At 57.8% G+C, this 22,388-nt stretch overlaps 1 protein-coding gene across 3 annotated transcripts in view; it reads right to left on the bottom strand.

Moving 5' to 3' along the window:
- Positions 1–59: 59 nt before the first annotated feature.
- Positions 60–22,388, bottom strand: part of CNTN2 (contactin 2) — a 33,787-nt gene continuing 11,458 nt past the window's right edge. Inside the window, exons 3-23 of one of the 3 annotated variants that reach the window (XM_055420046.2) lie at positions 19,223–19,367; positions 18,967–19,142; positions 18,716–18,811; positions 18,142–18,351; positions 17,760–17,859; positions 15,529–15,704; positions 14,996–15,132; positions 14,395–14,524; positions 12,909–13,059; positions 12,657–12,784; positions 12,024–12,199; positions 11,432–11,552; positions 10,655–10,813; positions 9,846–9,995; positions 7,658–7,728; positions 7,204–7,438; positions 6,763–6,875; positions 5,526–5,712; positions 5,117–5,229; positions 4,472–4,640; positions 60–4,124 (exon numbers count right to left, since the gene is read on the bottom strand). In XM_055420046.2, the coding sequence (XP_055276021.1) occupies positions 4,015–4,124; positions 4,472–4,640; positions 5,117–5,229; positions 5,526–5,712; positions 6,763–6,875; positions 7,204–7,438; positions 7,658–7,728; positions 9,846–9,995; positions 10,655–10,813; positions 11,432–11,552; positions 12,024–12,199; positions 12,657–12,784; positions 12,909–13,059; positions 14,395–14,524; positions 14,996–15,132; positions 15,529–15,704; positions 17,760–17,859; positions 18,142–18,351; positions 18,716–18,811; positions 18,967–19,142; positions 19,223–19,367 (3,053 nt within the window). In that variant the 3' untranslated portion in view covers positions 60–4,014. Of the gene's footprint in view, positions 4,641–5,116; positions 5,230–5,525; positions 5,713–6,762; positions 6,876–7,203; positions 7,439–7,657; positions 7,729–9,845; positions 9,996–10,654; positions 10,814–11,431; positions 11,553–12,023; positions 12,200–12,656; positions 12,835–12,908; positions 13,060–14,394; positions 14,525–14,995; positions 15,133–15,528; positions 15,705–17,759; positions 17,860–18,141; positions 18,352–18,715; positions 18,812–18,966; positions 19,143–19,222; positions 19,368–22,388 lie in introns of all 3 variants that reach the window. The other 2 variants (XM_088845133.1, XM_088845134.1) reach the window with 2 other exon arrangements.

Raw genomic sequence — 22,388 nt, 5'->3', positions numbered from 1 at the left:
CGAGGAGGCACTCTCTGGTCTGAGGATAAGGACACCCACGGCTGGTGGCAGCTGCCTCACCAGGTTGAGAAACCATCTTTATTTAAGAACTGCCCGCTACCAGAGTCAATAAATAACTACCATTACAAGAAGTGTGAGAGGCAGGCAATAGCAGATCAGTGGGAGCGGGTCCATCCTAACAAAAGCCGAGTCCACAGTGGTCCGATGAAGCCCCAACCCTTGCCCTTGCGAGCTTTTCCAAGCTATGCAGACCCTGGAGGGGGTGTGTCGGAGTCTGGGGGTCAAAGCAGGGTGGACCCCATCTGAGGGCATGAGGCTTCCTAGGACTGGGGGAAGCTATCTGACCCATTGTTTTTCCCTCTTCATTTTCCTTTTATTTTCCTACCTTCGCAAAGCCTATACAAACAGCTGGCTCCCGGGCACCTTTCCGTGGAGCTCTCCGTTGCAGCTCCTTAAGTGCCCGTCTGACCCCTTGTGCCGCTCCAGGGGCCTCTCTGGCCGCCTCACTCGTCTCCAGGATGAAGCCTGGTCTGAGCTGAGCCAGGGGAAGAGGGCGCCAGCCCTGTGCCGCAGACCGAGGCGTGAGCACCCTGCTGCCCCTCCATACAGAGGAGCCAGCAGGCCAGGCGGTCACGCTCTGAGACCAGGGTGAGCACAGAGTCCTCCAGCGGTGAAGACGCGAGGGGGTGACACTCTGCAGTCAGCTCGGGCTCTTGCCCAGAGGAGACCAGACCACTCCCGGGACTGCCAAGAGGCGGTGGCGTGTGCTGGGCAGAGAGTGCCTGGGGTGCGCCTCCCCCGCAAATGACGGCGACTGCAGTCACGCCCCCGCCAAGCGGGGGCCCCGCAGGAAGGAGCGCCAAGACTTCTGTACTGAGCACATTTTGATTCCAAGAATGCCAGTCCTGAGGGATACTTAGAGCATCCTCTCCAGTCATCACCTAACCTAGACCCCAAGACACAGCCATCAGAATTCCTCGGAGGCCCCTCGGAAAGGTCTCCTTGCAGACGTCGTCTCTGACGTCTCTGCTGTCGTTTTATCGAAAAGAGCCCCTGGCCCATGGCCCTCCTGTTCTCTGGCACTGCCTGTGCCATCTGAGGCCCAGCAGGGGCACCGACACTGCTGGGCCCTGAGGCTGCGTTGAGAGAGCGGTCCAGGCTGAGGCACACATCGGGGCTGTGGGGCAAACAGCACGGCAGAGCCAGGACCGGGGCAGGGGCCCCCAGGCTGAGCCCGGCGTGTGCGGAGCAGAGGTTCTCCCAGGCCCTGAGGCACGCCTTGCCCTCAGTCCTCAGGTTCTCACTGGCCACTGAGCTGCAGAGGGAAGGGCTTGCTTGTGGCTGGTCCCCTTGGTTGCTGGCCAGGGCTCAGCACGTGAGAGGGGCGGGGTCCCAGGCCGCGTCCTGACCATGACCATCCGAGCAGAGGTGGTGGCAGGCCGGCCTCTCGGGCAGGGAGGGACTCAGAAGTTGCCTCATCTCGCCTTCCACCTCCACGCAAGCTCCTGTGCAGCCACAGCCACAGCCACAAGAGGCTGTTCTGTTTTACACGCCTGCATGCCCTCAGGTCACCTGTCTAATTCTGAATCAGCTCTCGGCCTGCAGGAACATCTGTTTTTGTCTAGTTCTGAGTCCCCCCAGATGAGTCCTCCCTACACAGGGCTCAGCTGTTCCTGAGGCTGAATTTTCCTAGTTACTAATAAAAAATCCTTCCTGCGTTTCCAAAAGGGTCAGTCTGACCCCCCAGAACTAAGACTCTTGGTTGGGTCTCTGGCTGCAAGCAAGCCTAGGGCCGCAGCTGCAGCCGCACAGGTCCTGCGCCAAAGCAGCTCAGCCCTCTCGGCCGGCCTGTGGACGCCTGTCCTGCCTCTGCCGCAGCTAAGGCAACGAGGAAAGAGTCAACGAGACCTTGGAAGGAGGTTCCCTCCTTTCAGATTCCCAAGAACCTGAAGTTTTCCAAGAGTGGGTTATAGGCCACCGTACAGCCATGCAGGACCAGGCTGGGCGCTGGGCGGGTTCGGGTCTCTGCAGTGGCAGAGCGGTCACGGAGCTGAGCCCCCAGCACCGCGTGGGGATGAAGGACAGGGGCAGGTGAGGAGGGTCTGATCGGATGGCCCAGGGGGGCAGTCCCCCAGGCCAGGGACAGGGCGGTGGGTACTGTGGTGGCCAGAGAAGGCATGTGAGCTTACATTGTTAAAAACTGTAGTGGGTAAACATCAACATAAACCTGCCCAGTAAAACAGAGCAGGACTTAAAAATTTTAAAAACCATAACAAAATAGAGCTCTGACTGTAAACTACAGAAACCAGGCTGGGGGACCGTCCCCTTCACGACGCCTGTCCTGCTGCTCCCGTACATGAAGGGCCACCTGTCACAACAGAGGCTTCGGAATCTCCTGCTTATGCCTCCACTGCTGCCTGGATTTGGGGAATTCCTGTCCTTGCTTCGGCCTCTCTTCTTGAAGCAAGGGTAAGGGGCACAGGGGGCTGCAAGCCAGCACTGCGTGTTGAGGGCCCAGCAGAAGCCAGCTCAGGAGGCAAAGGAAGACGGGACCTCCGGCAGTCTGCACATGCCGTGGGCTGGAAGCCAGCCATACCGATCACCCTACCGTCACCCACCGGAACCTCCTGAGCAGGGTTTTCACAGCCCACTCTGCCCTTCTTAATCACCTTCTTAACTGGGTCATGGCCATTCAGCATGGCCCCTTCCTCGTAGACAATGGGCCTGGGGCCGGTGGGAGAAGAGGGCCATTTCCGCCCCATCCCTGGCGGGCTGCATGACCGGAGGCAGGCCCTGCTCCTCCCAACCTCCGCTTCCTCCTGGGAGAGGAGGGGCCTGGGCATGCTGAGGTCTAAGCCTCTTCCAGCTCTGAGGTGCCGGGACAGGCACCATACCCCAAGAGCCCAAGAGCAGGCCAGGGGGCCCCATTTCCTCGCCCCTCGTCTTCAGGGGAAATGCAGAACAGCACCCGAGACCTCGTCGGGGTCAGCTCGCCCAGCGGCCCGGGGCGTTCCTGGGAGCAGGCAGGGCCGCATTTATCCTCTGGGCTTCTCGGAACCTGCCTGACTGCAGACACAGGATGACTGCTCACGTTCTGCGGGACAAAGCCAGTGGGTCACGACGGCTGTCCCGCCTCCTGCCCAGACCCTGAAGGGACTGTGCAGGATGGGTCTTGGTGTGGTGGGGGACCTCCCCAAGACGAGCCCTTTAGTCTCCAGCCACCTGTCGTGGCTTCTGTCACTTGGGGTGACAGGGTCGGGTTGGCAGTGTTGGCTAAGAGGGTGACATCACCTAAGGTGTGACTGTGCCTCGGGCCAAGCCTGGTGCAGCTTTCCAGCAGGAGGCCCAGCCTCCCAGCTCTTCGGAGCTCCCACCCAGCAGCTGGGAGCACAGCCATCCAGAGCTGCAGGGCTCAGGCTGCCGGCCTGACACCAGGACACTGGTTCTCAGCCACCTGGCCGGGTGGTAGGGGCCTCAGGGAGTCCTCAAGGACAACGTCAGGGCCCAGCCATGCTGCCCTACCAGAGGAGAAAGAAGAAGCGTCCCGGTCTTCAGGTCGGGACGGCGCCTTAGACTGAGCGACGCTGCTGTTGATGCTCTGTCCCACTTCAGCCCATTTCTGTCCAGTGTTCCTGGGCTTAGGATTCTGCCGTCTGAGTCCATATGCGGTCTCAGAGTGCCATCTCCGCTGATACACAGATACACGTTTAACCCCCTTCTTCCTGCCTTCCATGCAGGCACCCTCGAGGGCCCAGGCCTAGGGTTCAGTATCATCATGGAAGTTACTGCCTGGTACCTCTCGATTAAAAAATAATCCTTGCATGGGTTCTATCCTGTGGCAGAATCTGAAATATCCTACCTCCTACGAAAAGGGCTCTGTAATACAGTCAGCGCTTGAAACCAGTCATTCTCAGGCACAGCGCTGGACCACCTTGGCATCGGGAAGGGACTGGGGCCCGCCGGCTGTCCGTCGAGGTGAGTGCCCAGCTGTGGCGGGGAGGCAGGGCGCTGAGATCAGAGCTGCAGGTAGCCTAAGAGGACCAGCGCTGCCACGGAGTGGGTGAGGGTGGTGTCCGGATGTGGGGCTGGACAGACCGCGGAGTTCTCCACCATCATGCTGGTGCCTGAAACCAACAGGTGGGATGGGCTGCAGGGCTCATCCCTGCCCCGTCCCCAGGGCAGAATCCAGACCTTCCCTAAGGAGACTCACAGAGCACTGGTTTCAGGAATGGGAGCTGCTCTCAGCCCTTCTCGGGTAGGGTTTTGTAGGACCTTTGCTCTTATTCCCATGCAAGGAGGGCACTCAGCCCTCCCCAAATGGGGAGGAGGGAGGCAGCAAGCGCAGGTCCAGGGCTACTCTGCACGTGGTTCCTGACGCCGCCTTTTGTCTCCCTGGGACTGGCTTGGGCTGGGATGATCCCTGTGTCTGGATGGACCCCAATCCTCCTGGGGGAGACGGGGGATACAGCACCTCCGTTCCGCACGATGTGAACCTCTGCCGGCACCCCGTCGCCTCCTGGCCCTGTGGTCCGAATCTGCACCAGGGCGTGGCCGATGTCCTCGGGAACTGTGATTTCTATCCGGTTCTTGCTGGTGAGGTGGAGCGTGGGAGTCGGGTGTAGGTCGTTCTGGTACAGCATCTGTGGGAATGGCTTAGCCAGAGGGGTTTCCCGACAGCAGGGCTGATCCTTCCCTTCCCTGGCCCCAGAACGGGAGGAGCCCACATGGCTCTGTGACCTTGAGGTCCTGCCCCCTCACCCCTCCTGCTGCCCGGTGACCAGGACCAGGCTCTTGAATAAGCTCCTCCCTGGAGCCAGTTTCCTGTTCTCAGAGCTGAACTGATTTTGCAGGCTCCTCAGACCAGAAGGGCCCCAGACGTCACCCAGTGTGTCGCCGCCCTCGTGAACCCTGCCTTTCCGCAGCCACACCTCTTCCCTCCGTGCAGTCTCTACTGCATGCTCCCCAGAGAGTCTCTCACGCAGTCACGCCCCTCACGGTCCCAGACGCTCTGCTCACATCTGACTCAGACACAAGCTGCTGGAGCTGAAGCTCCTTTGTTTACGGGGCACACAAACGCACTGTCCCTCAATGTCCGTGCCCGCTCGCCCCGCCTTACCTTGTAACCAGTGACTGCAGACTCATTACCCAGCGGGACTACAGGGTCCCACTTGATAATCAGGCTGGAGCTCGAGAAAGTCCAGGAGATGTTGCCGGGGGGTCGCCGTGGAGCTGCCAGAGTGGGGAGAGAGTCAGGAGTCTTCCTGATGTTTCCCCACCACACCCCCCCTTGCTTTCAGCCGGCCACTTCGTAGATAATCTGCCGTCACAGCTGTGCCCGGAACATTCTGTCCCCGCTACCTGAGAAACAAACTCCAGCAGAGACTGGAGAAGAGAGGCACCGCAGAGGCCGTGAACCCCACTCCCCTCTTACCGTTAGACGAGCGGCCCTGGAGCTGGAGCCCTGTCTGCCCAGCAAAGTGATCCGAGAGCCCCCGCCCCTCCCGCACCCAGGCTGCCAGACTCACGCGGCTTCATGGTTGTGGCGTTGGCAGAGGGGCTGGCAGGCCCGGTGCCGGCCCGGTTGTAGGCCCGTACGGTCACGTGGTACTTGGTGTTGGCGTGCAGGCCTGTGACCAGGGCACTGGTGTCCAGCCCTGCTGTCCTCACTCGGTCAGCGGCCGCTGCTTTGTCGCCGGCCTTCCAGTAGCGGATCTGAAGGGAGCGGGAGTAGCCGGGGGTCAGCGGTCAGGCCCAGGGTCTCAGCGCTGCGCCGCCCCGGCTCTGCCTGGTCCCTCCGTCTCGGGCTCGGAGCCTAGACACTCAACCATAAGGCCCACGAAAGAGACAAGCCAGTGCGATTTGCTGCTCCCTTCTTGATGCCCAGTGGAGGGCCCAGTCCACGGAGAGAGCTTAGTACCTGGGCTGGATGCAGGAGCAGGTGGGTGGGTACAGACTCCACTGAGAGATGGCCTGCTGAAACCCAGCCCCGATTAATGAACTCAGGAGTCCTGTGGGGACTCTTCAAGGCCACGGAATGCATATTTGCAAAGCAGTCCCCCAGTCCCCATGTCAGCAAGCTTAAGATGGCTGCCCAGTAAATGCAAACCCACTGGCACAGTCCTCGTAACACCAAGCCCTTCTAGGTATTCTTCCAGATCAAGGGCGGGGTTTGGAGCTCTCGCTCCAGAGGGCTCACCTAGCGTGTTTGCTGAAGCCCAGAGATGACTCTACAGGGCTAGGATTTACAGCATCACTATATGATGGTTCCCACTCAGACAACGACATTTTCTGCTGGTCCTTCTTTCCCTTCCTCTTCTCCGTCTCGCTCTCCATGTACCCCCACATGGACCCCAGTGTAGAATAATCAGTGGGCTCAAGGCTTGGGTCAGAAACCGCTAGGCCAGAGTTCCTCGGGGACAGGATGATTGGCTGGTACACAGAGGGGGCTGTGCTGTTCTCTGCCACCCCGAGCATGCCAGGAGAGCTGGGCTCTGGCATGAAAGGGGCAGGCCATGCCCCTTCTGCATCTCCTCCTCTGAGCTCCCACAGTGTCCAGGCGGCCAGCCGGGCAGTAACATCAAGGCTGTTTACAGGCTCCGGCCAGAGGGCTGAGCTCAGCTGCGAACGTGGAGCGGCAGACCTGCATGCGGTGTGCCCGGTGAGTGCAGCAGAGCTTCTGGGAGGAAGACTGCTGAGCTGCACGGTGACCCTGCGCCGTGACCCCAAGCCCGCCTTCCTCTCCCAGTCCCGGCCGGCGCTCACCTCATACCCCAGGAGAATACCGTTCATGTCCTGCTGCACGGGTTCCCAGCTCACGTTCATCTCCGAGGACGAGACCCCTTTGGCCCAGACCTTGGGAGGGGCCACCCTGGGCTCTAGAGACCAACACGGAATGGGTGTGGATTCCCAGGGCCTCCCTGTGTCCTGCAGAGCGGCCACCAACTGGGACTGCTCTTGCGCAGGATTTTAAAAAGCCCAAGGTGCAGGGTAGGGGCCTGGTGGGGGTTCCCAGGGCACCCCCCACCCCCGGGGGGCCCACTTCTCGCCCAGACGGCCTTCCTCCAGGTCTGAGGTGGGCAGAGGCTGCCAGGGCTGGAACGGCAGCCAGGGGTCTCCCCCGCCCCGCCTGTGGGTCCCTTCCCCACCCTACACCCCGCAGACAAGCCGCAGGGGTGGGGGCGCCCGGTGGTCCCGGCGGCCCACCTTCCTCAGCCGAGTACACGACGGCCACGAGGCTCTCCGGCCCGTCCCCGCGGCGGTTGTAGCTGCGGATCTTGACCTCAAAGGGCGTGTAGGGCCGGACGCTGTCGTTGCTGTAGACGAAGTACTGGGCGTCGGCGCCGGGCACCCTCGCCGTCTGCCAGCTGGTGCCGCCCTGCCTGCGGAAGGACAGCAGGTAGCCGAAGCCGCCGCCGTGCTGGTACTCCCGGGACATGGGCTGGGGGCGAGAGAGCGCGTGGGCGAGGGCCGCGGCGCCTGCCCGCCCGGCCGCCAGCCCCGGCTTCCGCGGGACGGGGCCCCCGGACTGCGGCTTCCACGGCAGCGGGGGCGCGGGGGCCCGCGTGCGCCCGGGGTCGGGACCCGCAGATGGGCCCCAGGGGCGGGGTGGGCCGGAGCGGGGAGAAGGCGAGCTCCTGCCTTTGTCCTCGCTGCTTACCGTCCAGGTCACGGTGAGCTCTCCCGGCGCTCCGCCGCCTCCGCTGAGACCAGACGGGGCTACCGAGGGGGCTGTCGGGGCCAAGGGACAGACAGTTAGCGGGCGGGCCTGCGGCCGCGCTGAGAAGCGTCGCAGGGCCCGGACTCCCCTCCAGTGGGCCCTGGCCACACGCCCACAGAATGGCCCACCTGGAAGGAGTGGACAAACTCAGAGACGTGCAGTCTCCCGAGACCGAGCCAGAACCGGGAAGAGACGGAAAATATGAACAGACCAATTACCAGTACTGACATGGAATCAGTGATTCGAAACTCCCAAGAAACGGACATCCAGGATCAGGTGGCTTCACAGGTAAATTCTACCAAACATTAGAGTTTACATCTGTTCTTCTGAAAGTATTCCAGTGAGCCCTGGTTTTGTCCGCAGGGTCCCTCTGGATGTGGACTCAGGAGTCAGGTGGATCTGAGATCAAATTTCACCCCTGCCACTTACTAGCTGTGTTTCTCTGGACAAGTTATTTAACCTCTCCAAGCCTCTGATTCCCCTCTCCATAAGATAAGGATAATAATGTTTCTCTCAAAGGCTGGAAGAAAAACAGAATTAAACAAGACAGTGGCTGGCATATACATAGAGCATACACTCTATAAATGAGCGTTAGCCTCATTCCTCTAGTTGGTGTAAACTCAATAACAACAAACCAACTCCAGTTTTCTTTAACGGGAATAAATAACCCAGAAGTGCAGTTAATCCAAAAACCATTTCTTTTGGGTTACAGAGTGTTTTTTGGTGTGTGTGGCAGATTTAATTTCCTAATTGTCTCTAGTATTCAAAAAGGCTGTTATTAAAACAATATATTTAATTAGATTGTGAAGCTTGGCAGGGAGTAACTTGGCTGAAGGTCAAAATGTTTCTGCAGATGACACAGCAAGTGGAGACTTATCACTTGGTTCTGATGAGAGTTGAGGGCCTTCTCATTTACAAAGGGTACTTAAACACCTATTACCCTTTTCGGAGTGGAAAGGCTGAGGCCCAGAGCAGTTAAGTGACTTGCTTAAAGTCACACAGCTAATAAGTGTCACAGTTTGAATTTGAACTCAGGTCTTCTGATTGAAAAGCTCACCATCTTTCTTCTGCATCATGCCTTTGTGCTCAACCCCTGGATACTACGGTGGAGGAGACCACTTCTCACCCTTTGACTCTCCAAGTTCAGTCAAAGAAAATGCTCCTTCTGGAATTCTTACTCAGGAGAGGTACCAGTTAAAAATGTCGAATGATTCCATAAGGAGCCTGGAGAGTCAGCCTGGGGCACATAGGAAACCGTGTTTCAGGGACACAAAAAGGCAGACCCTTGTCCCACAGCCGGTGGGGTGGGCCTGGGTGGGTGGGGAAGGGGAAGCAGGCCCTGACTCCGCACTGCTGGCCTTGGGAGCCCAGGGCTGTGGTCCTGGGCTTTACCTTCACCTCTTCCTTCCCCACCTGCCTTTAAGAGAGGGGTGCGGGCAGGTTGTCCATCCCTTCTGCTGCCAAAGAAACTGTCTAAAGAAGGACTCAGAGACGCTGGCTGCTTACCTAGTGCCCTGCACAACACGCATGCTGCTCACTGCCTGATTCCTGCAGCTCGTGTCTGTCCAAGGAAGAGGGCTGCCCACTACCGCACGGTCCTGGGTTCAAGCCCCTGCTCTGACAGTGTGACCCCTCCTTCCCTCCTTCAAGCTTTGGTTTTCCCATTTTTTAAAAAATTAAACTTTTAGGGACTCCCCTGGTGGTCCAGTGGCTAAGACTCTGAGCTCTCAGTGCTGGGGCCCTGGGTTTGATCCCTGGTTGGGGAAGTGGATCCCACATCCCACAACTAAGACCCTGTGCAGCCAAATAAATATTTTTTAAAAATAAAATAAAAATTAAACTCTTCGATTAGTGTAGATTCATGTGCAGTGGTAAGGTTGGCCTGTTGTTTTGGGTGAACAGTTTGGACTGGAGGGCTTCCAGCCCTGACCACCTGTGGACCAAGGCACAGTGCGTCGTGCAGTGTAGCCGCCTCGCCCCGACTTAGGTTCCTTCCGCATTTGTTCTGTTAGAGTCCGAAGTCTGGTGAACAGGGTTGGAGCTCCATGTAACTGCTGTTGGCTTGCAGCACCCTTTAAGGAGAGCTGGTGTCTGTGCCCTGACACTACTTCTCACCCAGGGCTCTGACCTGCTTCCTTGGTCTGGATTTTGCTGGAGGGTCCACTGGGCTCCCCAGTGCCCAGGATGTTGCTGGCCAAGACCCGGAACTCGTAGTCCATCCAGGGCGTAAGGCCCAGCACCTGGGCAGTCTCGGCGTTTCCCTCGATGTTGGCGGGATCTGTGAGGCACAGGGAGTCAGTGTCTCACTGGTCTGGACGCAAAGGGCAGGGACTGGGTGTGCAGCCCGTGCTTATACCCAGCTCCCACGCTGGTGCCTGCTGTTTACTAAAAGTCAGTGCCTCTTCTATCAGTGACTGGGAACTCGGAGGCAGACCTCCCCACCTTGGAACCTTTGTAAGATGTTGTGAGCACTCCGTACCCCATGAACGCTTTCATCGTCCCAGTAACGGTCCTGCCAGGGCTTCAAGGGTGCAGACTGAGCCTCCTCCTCCAACTCTTGCCCCGTTCTCCTGCTCCCTGTGTGGCCCTCTTCCCTAATGGCCTGGGAGCTCCTCCAGGCAGAGGGGCCTACACCTGTCCCCCTTGGAAGCTCCAGGCTCAGGCTTGGCCCCCAAACCCCACCCCCTCCAGCACTCGTGCATGCGTGCTGGTTGCTCAGTCATGTTCAACTCTTTGTGAGCCCATGGACCGTAGCCCGCCAGCTACTCTGTCCATGGGATTCTCTAGGCAACAGTACTGGAGTAGGTTGTCATGCCTTCCTCCAGGGGATCTTCCCAACCCAGGATCGAACTCAGGTGTCCCGCACTGCAGGCGGACTCTTTGCCATCTGAACCAGCAGGCTAACCAGTGCTGACCTAGGTAGGGCCTCACACTTACTAGTCCGAACCTGCTTCCACTTCCCTGAAGGCAGAGTGCGAGCTTGCAGGGTGTACTTGGCGATGGGGCTGTGGTTGTCAAAGCCGCGGCTCCAGCTGAGCTGGACAGAAGTGTCGCTGATGTCTCTCACCACCACGCCTCCTGGGGCACCTGGCGGACCTACACCAAGACGTCAGAGCAAAGTGGGTCAGAAGTACAAAGCTTCCAATGGGAGCCAACCTCCTTCTGGCCTGCGTGGGCCGCTGCAGTACCAGGAGGGAGCAGCAGAGGGCGCAGCAAACACGCTCGGTGGGAGGGCGAGGGACGGGCGGAGTGAGCGGCGGACAGGGGCTTTCCCGGAGGAGGGACGTGTCCCAGGCTGGAGGAGTCACACAGGCGTGAACGGACTTCCCAGCGCGAGCCTCTGACACTCCAGTGCAAGTGTTAGTCGCTCAGTCGTGTCCGACTCTGCGAACTTATGGCCTCCTTATGCGCCCGCCAGGCTCCTCTGTCCATGGAGTTCCCCAGGTAAGAATACTGGAGTGGATTGCCATCCCCTCTCCAGCCTCGGGAAATTTCTCCAGGCTTGCAATGTGCTTAGAAGTAGATTTTAATAATTTTGGCTTTGGAGGAAGAGTATTCTATTCATTCAGTACTTGCAGAGGCCCTTGGGATGAGTTCAGCTCGACAGACTTGTTAGACGCCCGTCACAGTGCGGGTGGGGTGGGAACCCCGTACCTCGAACCTGGGCTGTGACCGCCTTAGACGCACCGTCCACCACCGCCTGGCCTTACTTACCTCGGACCAGGACCGTGGCCGCTTTAGACGCACTGTCCACCACTGTCTGGGCCGTGCATGTGTACTTCCCGCCGTGGCGCAGCTGCGCATTCAGGATGGTCAGATCCCCAACCGTCTCCTTCTGCACAGGGGGGACAGGGCGCGGGGTAGGTCAGAGGACCCTCCCCTGCAGTGAGTCAGGGGACAGGAGGTGCGGCTCACGGTCCCCTGCTCCAATATGCCCACAGACCTCTTCAGTTAAAACGGCAGGTCTTTTTTTTTTTTTTTAGAGAAGACAGTCAATGTTGGTTCCGGTTAATGATATCATCTGCGTTGGTGGGGGATATCCCACAGCAGGATAGCAGTGGGGAATTCATTCTTGCTGTATGCTGGGAATCCAGACTTGCCCCTAACCTTCTCCTGCATGCACAGACTTTGGGTGGAACCCAGGGAGCTGCCTGTCTAAGGGAGGGTGTTTATGGACCCAGGGATGGGCTTGCCAGCATTCCTGGGGGAAGGGGAAAGGCTTTGGGGTGGTGATGATTAAGGACATCTTGGGTCTCCTGTCTACCAAGGAGGGAGAAGCCCTGAGTTCTCTGGCCTCAGGCCTTACCACGCTGGCCCTTTGGTAATGACCCCCAGGCTTGTCAGAATCAATGGGGAAGTCATCGAGGGTCCAGACGAAGGTGAGGTCCATGGTGGGGTCATGGGAGGCGTGGCATTGCAGGGTCAGGTTGTCACCTAAGTTGATGTCGGCGCTCGAGGGGGCTAGCGTGATTTTGGTTGCATCTGCCAAAACAAAGGGCCCCTGAGTGGAGCAGGAGGAGAAGGCCCTGGCAGGGGCAGCAGGCCAGGGTGAGAGGGTTTGCCTTGAACCCCAGGGAAAAGAGAACAGACCGCATGGCAGCAGTACCCTGACCTGCCAGCAGCCCCCTGAATGTGTGGGAGGGCTGGAGGCCCTGGATGGTGGTCCCCACTGAGACCAAACCCTGGGGTAGCCTCAAAATGGAACTGGTGAACACGTGTCCTCCATCCTGAACCCCCTCCCACTTCCCTCTGCATCCCATCACCCGAGGCTGATTTGAAAGCCGCTACAATATTGTAAAGTAATTAGCCTCCAATTAAAATTAATTAAAAAAAAAAAACGGAACTGGGAGGAACACAGGAACACGAGAGCCGGATGGTGGGGAGGGAGGGCGCCCTGCGGAGCCCGAGCCACCAACTGCAGCCAAACCGCAGCCCTCACCTCGCACAGACAGCGTGCCTGTGCTGTTGGCTTTCCCCATGAAGTTCTCAGCAAAGCAGGTGTATTTCCCTTCATCGGACCGGCTGACGTTTCTTATGATCAAGGTGCCATCCGGAGTCACAGTCACTCTGCAGCAAGGACGGAGCACACCTGGCTGACCCAGGAACACCCTGTGGTCCTGTGACGGGGGTGGGAATCCAAGGAGAGGGAGTGGAGCTGGAATCGCTCGGGTGGAGGGGGCTGGGCTGGTACCTGCTGCTGTTGACCAAAATCTCAGTGCCTTTGCTCCAGAGCACCACGGCCTTGGGAGCAGCCCGGGGTTGGCAGGGGATCACTACCTCTCCTCCTCGGGCTGCAGGGATCAGACGCCTTACGGGGTTCAGCCTGAAGTCGGGGGCAAGCGCTGGAAAAAGGGGAGAGCCCCACAGTCACCCGGGGAATCAAAAGAGTGCTCCTTTGCGCTTGATTAAGATGTCACCTGGCTACACGCTAAACATCTGATGGGCCCTCTACAGGCAATCCATGAGTGACTCCCAGCAGCACCACTTGTAAAATAGCCAGGATCCAGCCTCTTCTCCTCATCCCCCGCCACCTCAACTACCACCAAATCTCCGCTGGACTACCAAGAGACCCTTATTTGGTCTTCCTGTTTTTGCATTTTCTTTCCACAAGCTTATCCACACAGCCACCAGGAACATCATTTTTTTAAACACACAAGTCAGACACTTAGAATGAAGCCCAACGCCTCCCAGGGGCTTGCACAGCCGTCTCCACTCTGATTGCAGTTTGCTCCTTCCTGCGCTCATTGTGCTGCAATCACCTGGGCCATTTTTCCTTTTTCTTTTCTGTCTGGTGAAGACGCCATGTTTTTTCCTGCCTTGGGACCTTTGCATTTACCATGGATTTTGCTTCAAAATGCCCAGATCTCACATGATTGATTCACATCCCAAATGTGACTTCCTCAGAGAGGTCTTCCCTGACCATTCCCTCTAACTGGCCCACCTTACCCCCACCACTCTGAGAGATTTCCTTTATACTGTATCCTTTTTATTTGATTTTCTGTTTATTTATCCCTCTTCATTGGATTGTAACATACTCGAAGGCAGAGACCTTATCTTTCATATTCACTTCTTAGGAGGTGTTGAAGAAATACTGGTTGGTTGAATGAATGAGTGAGTCTTAGTTAAGTCTCACTACAGCCTGATGAGATAGGTACCATTCTGTCCATTTTACAGATGAGGAAACAGACTGCAAGCTCAAGTCACACAACTAAGGATGCTGGACCGGCTGATATTTGTAGGCACCTGTTATGTGATGGGCAGGTTCTCTATGCTTTAGCTCTATCATCTCCTTTAACCCCACAGCCTGTATGAGGGCTGGAGGATGATTTCTTGATTTTATTAACCAAGAAACTGAGCCACAAAGAGGTTAATAACTTGCCAAAGGTCACGTAAGCAACAGGGCTGCATTAAACCCAAATCTAGTTGATTTGGTTTCCAGTGACTTGTGCCACCTTTTTTTTTTTTTTTTTTACAGCAGTAGACATTTACTTTCAGACGTGGGTCAAGCCGGAGACCCTCTCCTCCAGGAGCCCTCTGTCTAGTGCCTCTGCTCCTGTCTTCAATCCCTGAGTTCTACTTGGAAGCTGTTGGAAAACTGCCAGGTGAGTGTGTGAATATAGACATGCTGCTGCTCAGAATTCCTGACCCCCACCCCTGGGTGTCCCTGGGCCCTTTACCTTGCACCGCCAGCTCGGCGCTGGCATAGATGGTACCGTGCTTGTTCTCCGCCACGCACTGATACATGCCCGAGTCCTCCAGGCTCAGCTTGGAGAACCGCAAGTCCCCGGCCAGCACTTCTACCCGGGCCTGTGCAGAAACGCCCGCCCCGGGCAGGGGAGGGGCATCAGGACCCCTGGAGTGCCCGCGTGGGCGCAGTGGAGATGGGGCTGCCTGGAGAAAGCCCCCATATGCGGTCCTCTCCAGGGCCGCCTGGATCCCAGGGTGCAGAGGTTCCCCAGCCTTCATGCACGTCAGCACATGGAAGCCAGGGGGCTGAGGGACCCACTCAGGACCACCGGTGCGTCTGTGGCTGAGGTGTGCCTGGACCCAAGTCCCGGGACCCTCCAGTCAGGAGTCTCTCCGGCTGACCGGGAGGACGTGGCCCTGGGATGTACAGAAGCACCTAGAACTCCCCTCCGGCACCCTTACTGGCCCAGAGGCTCCCTGGGGATGTGGCGGGGAGGAGACCTGGAGGAGAGGGGACCAGGGAGCAGGGCGGACCAGGGAGCGGAGCGCAGTGCGCTGCGTGCGGGAGGACGGGCGCCCCAGGCCTCCTACCTGGGAGGTCAGAGGCTCCCCGTTCCGCAGCCAGCGCACTGCCGGCCGGGGCTTGCCGGCGGCGGCGCACGTCCAGTGGAGATCGGAGCCGATGTCAGCCTCCCTATCTGAGATCACCCGGAGCCACTCGGGCTGAGCTGTGGAGACCAAAGGGAGCGTCTGCAGCGGAGCCGGGCAGGGCCTCGGGGCTAAGTCCCCGGACCCGACGTGCAGGGCTGTAGCTTCTCCTCGGACAGCAGAGGGCGGAGAGTTCCGGGACGCGGGTGGGGTGGGGATGGTGGTGGGTGGTGGGTAGTGGGGATGGGGGAGGTGGGGGAGGGTGGGGAGAAGCAGGTTCACGAAAACTGGCCCTTGGCGCCTGTGCCAGTAACTTGTAGTGACTTAAATCTTCGGAGCGCGTTCCGTGCACTCTGCAGCTCAGGCCCTGAGCCGGCCGCAGCGCTAGCCTCTTCCGCCCGTACCCCATGCACGCTGGGCAGCAGGCTTGAGCACCGGGCTGCGCAGCCTCCCCCGCCTCTCGGGACCGGCCGTACCCTGCACGATGACGCGGCCTTGGACGGTGTCGCGGCCCTTGGCGTTCTCCGCCTCACACTCGTAGGTGCCCTCGTCCTCGAAGCCCACGCTAGGGATCTGCAGGGTGGGCTCGGCCGTGGCCCACTGCGGGGACAGGGAGCCGTCCACTTTGCGCCATTTGATCCTGGGGACGGGGCTGCGGGGAGACAGGGCCAGAGGGCTGGGCGGCGCTGGGCAGGCGCCCGGGCTTCCCGCCCCTCACCCCAACCCGGGCCTCCTGGGACTCTGGGCAGGTAGGGAAGGGAGAGGGGTACGGGAGAGAGGCTGCTCCCGGGGGAGGGGGGGCGCTCAGCGCGCCGGGGGTCTGCATCCGGAAGCTGGCTTGCCCTCCCCCTACCCAACCACACGGGCGGCCTCTCCTGGGCCCCGCCTCCTCAGCAGCGGCCTGAGACCCGGGTCTCCACGGGTCTCTCTGCCTTCTCCCCAACAGGCCCTGGCCTCTACTTTTCAAAGGGGATTTAGCTGTTAGTAATCTGTGTACTAAATTGACTGAGGAATTAGTGACTCTTATGTGCTTTAAAAGAAGCTTACTCCTTGGAAGGAAAGTTATGACCAACCTAGATAGCATATTAAAAAGCAGAGACATTACTTTGCCAACCAAGGTCCGTCTAGTCAAGGCTATGGTTTTTCCCGTGGTCATGTATGGGTGTGAGAGTTGGACTGTGAAGAAAGCTGATCGCTGAAGAATTGATGCTTTTGAACTGTGGTGCTGGAGGAGACTCTTGAAAGTCCTTTGGACTGCAAGGAGATCCAACCAGTCCATTCTAAAGGAGATCAATCCTGGGTGTTCATTGGAAGGACTGATGCTAAAGCTGAAACTGCAATACTTTGACCACCTCATGCGAAGAGTTGACTCACTGGAAAAGACTCTGATGCTGGGAGGGATTGGGGGCGGGAGGAGAAGGGGACGACTGAGAATGAGATGGCTGGATGGCATTGCTGACTCGATGGAGGTGGGTTTGAGTGATCTCCAGGAGTTGGTGATGGACAGGGAGGCCTGGCGTGCTGTGATTCATGGGGTCGCAGAGTCGGACACGACTGAGCGACTGAACTGAACTGATGTGCTTTAAACATGGGTTTTCTGGAAGCCCAATCACTCTCCACAAAGCAGGGGGCATCCTGGGTAACCCAGGCAACACAGGAGGGAGGAGGGGACCAATGGTCACGTCACGTTCTTTCATTCATTCTATGGACGTTTATCCAGCACTGCTAGCAGCTTAGCACTGGTCCAGTGAGCTCTTCTCCCCAGCGAGGAAGATTTCTGTTATAAGCTTCCTATCTTAAAAGGCAACTGTTAGCATTCATAGAATACTTACTCAATGCCAGATACTGTTCTAAGCACTGTATGTATATTAGTTCATGCAAACCTCATAGCAACCCCACGATGTAGGTACTACTATTAACGCTAGGTACAAGTAGGGAATGTGAGAGTTGGACTGTAAAGAAAGCTGAGCGCCGAAGAATTGATGCTTTTGAACTGTGGTGCTGGAGAAGACTCTTGAGAGTCCCCTGGACTGCAAGGAGATCCAACCAGCGCATCCTAAAGGAGATCAGTCCTGGGTGTTCATTGGAAGGACTGATGCTAAAGCTGAAACTCCAGTACTTTGGCCACCTGATACGAAGAGATGACTCATTTGAAAAGACTCTGATGCTGGGAAAGATTGAGGGCGGGAAAGGAAGGGGACAACAGAGGATGAGATGGTTGGATGGCATCACTGACTCAATAGACATGGGTTTGGGTGGACTCTGGGAGTTGGTGATGGACAGGGAGGCCTGGCGAGCTGCGGTTCATGGGGTCGCAAAGAATCGGACACGACTGAGCAACTGAACTGAACAAACAGAGAAACTGAGGCTCAGGGAGATTAAGTGGTTCACCCAAGGTCTCCGTGTCAGCAAGTGACAGAGCTGGGGTTTGAATAAGGCAGGCCAGTTTGGGTCCACGCACCACGTTACCTGCCTCCAGCCTGGGGTGCTACATAAGCTGCCTGAGCCCGTCACGCGTTGCTGGGAAGACCAAGTGAGCCGACCTGTGCCCGGGCCCTGGGGTGTGCGACGCCTCACCCACAGACTCAGTGCCCAGGAGGGTCCAGCATTCTGCTAGACCCTGTGAGGGCACCAAGGTGACTGAGAGCCGGCCCCGCCCGCTCCCTGGGGGCTCAGAGGCGCTGCGCCCTCCCTCCCCACCACTCACTTCCCAAAGGCGAAGCACTCCAGGGTGACCTGCTGTCCCACCAGCGCGTAGGTCTCTGCTGGGAACCGGGCCTTGATGCTGGGAGCAAAGAGCCTGGTGTCTGCGGAGATGGGGAGTGTGTGCCTCAGACACAAACGCTCCAGGTCAGGGGCTCCTGTGCTTGTGACCTCAGCGCAGCTCAGAGCCTGTGTTTCTTGACTCCCTTTCCCCTTGGCGGCTGGAGCAAGGCTCTGAGGCTGGGCCGCAGGAGGGCCCCGGGGTCCAGGCCCAGACCCTGTGCCCTCCGAGCTGCTCTTTACAGCTTCAGACGGAAAACCCACGTTCTCAATGCCCTTGAGCCCCTCAGTACCCCACCCCCCCGGCCCTGCGCACCAACCCTGACCTTCTGCGGCCAGGTTGAGCTGAGCAAACTTGCTGAAGACGCTCTTGGTGGAGAAGTCCATGTGGCTGGTGGCCAGGCAGGAGTAGTTGCCCAGGTCCGAGGCGTTGGTCCGGGCGATGTACAGGTTCCCTGTGGTCTGGGACACGAAGTGCCGCCCGTCCGTCGGGATGAAGTTGGGGAACTCATTGAGGAGCCAGCGGTAGGACAAGCCTGCGAAGGGGGCGTGTGAGGGACCTGGGCTGCTGGTCAATGGAGCAGCTCTGCTGGGACCCCACCGTGCGCAGGGGACCTGTAGACACAGTCCTGAGAGCTGCGGGGCCCTGAACTGGGGCTGGGGGGAGATCCAGTGGGAAGTCGCGTCTTTAGCCCCACTCTCAGGGAGTGTGGTCTGCTGGGGAGACAGCCCGCAGTGATTGGGGGACACTCCCAGTCTGGGGTGCTGGGGGGCACAGAGTCATCTGGGACACCCAGGGACCAGCGCTCCAGGGCCCCTCACCACTGCTGACTCTATCCCTCCTCTGTGAATGGCTGGACGCCTCCCATACCTGCTCCCATCACCCCAGGCCTGGCTCACCTGGGTAGTGGGCGGGCGGGTTACAGGGCAGCATCACCCCCCAGCCTTCGTGGGTCTTCACTGGGTCTCGCTCCTCCTTGGAGAATTCCTGCAGAACTGGAGGTGGAAGCCAGGCCCTCAGGCACTGGCCTTCAAGCCTGCAGGCCCTGCCCACTCAGCCTCCATGGGGCAGGAGTCACTCGCCCTTTCTGGACACCTCCCAGCACCCTCTTTGCCATCCCCACAGCGTCTCAGCCCCCCGTGGGACTCACAGCCGAAGCGGAGGACAGCCTCTCTGCTGACGACAGTGCCCACAGGGTTGGAGGCCAGGCACTGGTAGACGCCGGCATCCTGGGCCTTGCTGGGGTTCATGATGACCAGGTTGCCCCCGACCAGCTGCTGGCGGGAGCCCGGCTCCAGCTTCATCTCGGTGCCGTTCACTTTCCACCTGCAGTGGGGGCGGCGGGCGCTGACGTGAGGACAGCCTGCTGCTGCCCGGGGCCTCCCGGGGCCGCCGCGGGGCCTCACCTGTAGGTGGCTGGAGGGCTGGCCCGCGCGTGGCACGCCAGTGTCACCTTCTCCTCCGTGGACTCCTCTGGGAACAGCAGGCCGAGGGGCTGCTCTTCAAAGACAGGCCCAAAGGCAGCTGGGGATCCCCAGGCCGAGCTCCAAGCTGAAGATGGGGGACATCACCAGAGGTCTCAGGGCCTCGGGGCCAGCTGGAGCCTGGTCTCCAATAGAACTTTCTGCAGTGATGGGAAAGTTCCATTTTCTGAACTGTCTAGTACAGTAGCCACTGGCCATTGTGCCCCTGAAATATGGCTGGTGCAGCTGAGTGACCAGATTTTTTATTTTATTTAATTATAATTAATTAAAATTTCAATTTCAATAGGTTAGGCAGACCACAAGTTTGGAAAACTCAGCAGTGGCCACAAGACTGGAAAAGGTCACTTTTCATTCATATCCCAAAGAAAGTGCCAAAGAATGTTCAGCTTACTGTACAATTGCACTCATTTCACATGCTAGCAAGGTAATGCTCAAAATTCTTCAAGCTAGGTTTCAAAGGTACATGAACTGAGAACTTCCAGATGTAAAAGCTGGATTTAGAAAAGGCAGAGGAACCAGAGATCAAATTGCCAACATCTGTTGGATCATAGAAAAAGCAAGAGAATTCCAAAAACATCTGCCTCATTGACTATGAGAAAGCCTTTGACTGTGTGAATCACAATAAACTGGAAAATTCTTACAGAGATGGGAATATCAGACCACCTTTCCTGTATCTTGAGAAACTTGTATGCAGGTCAAGAAGCAACAGTTAGAACAGGACATGGAACAATGGACTGGTTCAAAATTAGGAAAGGAGCACGTCAAGGCTGTATATCGTCACCCTGCTTATTTAACTCATATGCAGAGAACATCATGAGAAACGCTGGGCTGGATGAAGCACAAGCTGGAATAAAGATTGGCAGGAGAAATAAATATCAACAACTTCAGATATTCAGACGATACCACCCTATGGCAGAAAGTGAAGAGAAACTAAAGAGCCTCTTGATGAAAGTGAAAGAGGAGAGTGAAAAAGCTGGCTTAAAACTCAACTTTCAAAAACCTAGGATCATGGCATCTGGTCCCATCACTTCATGGCAAATAGATGAGGAAACAACGGAAACGGTGACAGACTTTATTTTCTTGGCTCCAAAATCACTGCGAACAGGGACTGCAGCCATGAAATTAAAAGATGCTTGCTCCTTGGAAGACAAGTCATGACAAACTTAGAATATTAAAAAGCAGAGACATCACTTTGCTGACAAAGGTCCATGTAGTCAAAGCTATGGTTTTTCCAGTAGTCCAGTACAGATGTGAGAGTTGGACCGTAAAGATGGCTGAGTGCTGAAGAATTGATGCTTTCAAACTGTCAAGCTGGAGAAGACTCTTGAGAGTCCTTTGGACAGCAAGATCAAACCAGTCTATCCTAAAGGAAATCAACCCTGAATATTCACTGGAAGCTCCAATACTTGACCATCTGATGCAAAGAGCCAACTTTTTGGAAAAGAGCCTGATGCTGGGAAAGATTGAAGGCAAGAGAAGGAGGCAGTAGATGGCATCACCAACTCAATGGACATGAGTCTGAGCAAACTCCAGGAGATGGTGAGGACAGGGAAGCCTGGCGTGCTACAGTCCATGGAGCTGCAAAGAGGTGGACATGACTTAATGACTAAACAAGGCAGACTCCATCTCGTCAAGTTAGTTCAGTCAATCACCCCTCCCTCGCAGGTACTGAGCACCTGCTGTATACTTAGCACTGGGCTAGGGACTGAGCAGCACAGTGACTCCTTCCATCACATGGAGCCTGAGGTCCAGGAAGGAAGGCAGAAAGCTGACAGTGCAAGGATGCAAGGACTGATAGTGGTTTAGGTTCATGTGTGGGGACCCTTGGAATGGAAGCGGCCAGAGGACTCACGGGAAAGCTGGCCTGTGGGGTGTGAGAGGGGCCTGGAGAGATGCCTGGAAGCCACAGGCCAAGCGGCAGGGAGAGGACGTGTGGCCCTGGGCCTATGCCCCTTCTGGGGGGCGTCCCCAGAGACTGTGCTGGGGCTTGGGCCTCTGTGGGCTGCCACAGGACCCTAGGCCTCCGCTTCCTCATTTGGGAAATGGAAAGATGAATGCCCCTCCCGAGGCCCACAGCAGGGCCAGCCCGGCACAAGGTGTGTGCTCAGCGCCTGGCTCCTGGATCCAAGTGAGGGGTGGGGTGGGGACCAGGGGGAAGGAAGGCTCAGGGGTGGGTGGAGGCTGTACAGGTGGCTTTGGGGCATTTTTATAAAATTTTCATGTGACAATTCAAGAAAGAGAGGCCCAGAAAGGGGAACGACTTGCCCATCGTCACAGGGCAAGCCTGGGGCACACATAGGTTTGGACCTTGGGCTCCTGGGTTTGCTGAGCGGATGGGCATCCCACTTGCAAATGGCGTTTCTCTGCCTGGCCCCTCCCAGAGCAGATGCCTTGCTCGCCCGGCACGGGTCCAGGCTCCCTGGGCAGGGGATGCGAGGCAAAGGGCAGGGTCCCACACCTGCCTTGATGTGCTGACCGGGCAGCTAGGCATGCCTTGCCTTTGTGGTGTCAGGCAGGAGCCAGGCCACCCCTAGTTGGCTCCTGTCCCTAAGTGAAGCTGATTTTAGCCTCCTTGGTGGATCGTGGGGTGGGGTCCCCATTAACTAATTAGCGCCTACTCTCTTGGTTCATCCAGCTGTCAGCCTTAGTCCAGGGGCGGGGGTGGACCCCATGCCACAGCTGAGGCCTGGTCCCAGACACCTGGGAATGACGGCAGCTGCTAAGCAGCTCTCAGAATGGAGGAGGAGGCAGGGCTTCCTGAAATGGCACCCCGCCTCCCCCCCCCAGCCCTCTCTCTCCCTCATGGCTGCCCCAGGCCTCAGAGATGGCCCAGCTTAATCCTGAGTTAATGATGGTGGTGGAGGGGAGGGACCCCTGCCCCAGCTGGGACTGAGCGGAGGGGCAGGGGAGGCAGCCAGGCTGCTGGGAACAGCCCTGCATAATCGCAGCTTCCAGGAAGTCTGTCTGCACGGTGGGGATGGGGGGCTGAGTGGGCCCGGGCACACAAGACCGGCTTCCTTCTGCACTAGGCCATGTACACACCCCCACCCCAACACCCGCACATGCACCCTTTCCACAGCTGTCATGT

The sequence above is a fragment of the Moschus berezovskii genome, chromosome 17, assembly GCF_049115385.1.
Source record: "Moschus berezovskii isolate FMDL1 chromosome 17, NW_MosBer_1.0, whole genome shotgun sequence".
NCBI lineage: Eukaryota > Metazoa > Chordata > Mammalia > Artiodactyla > Moschidae > Moschus > Moschus berezovskii.
This window is presented reverse-complemented; position numbering and strand designations above follow the sequence as displayed.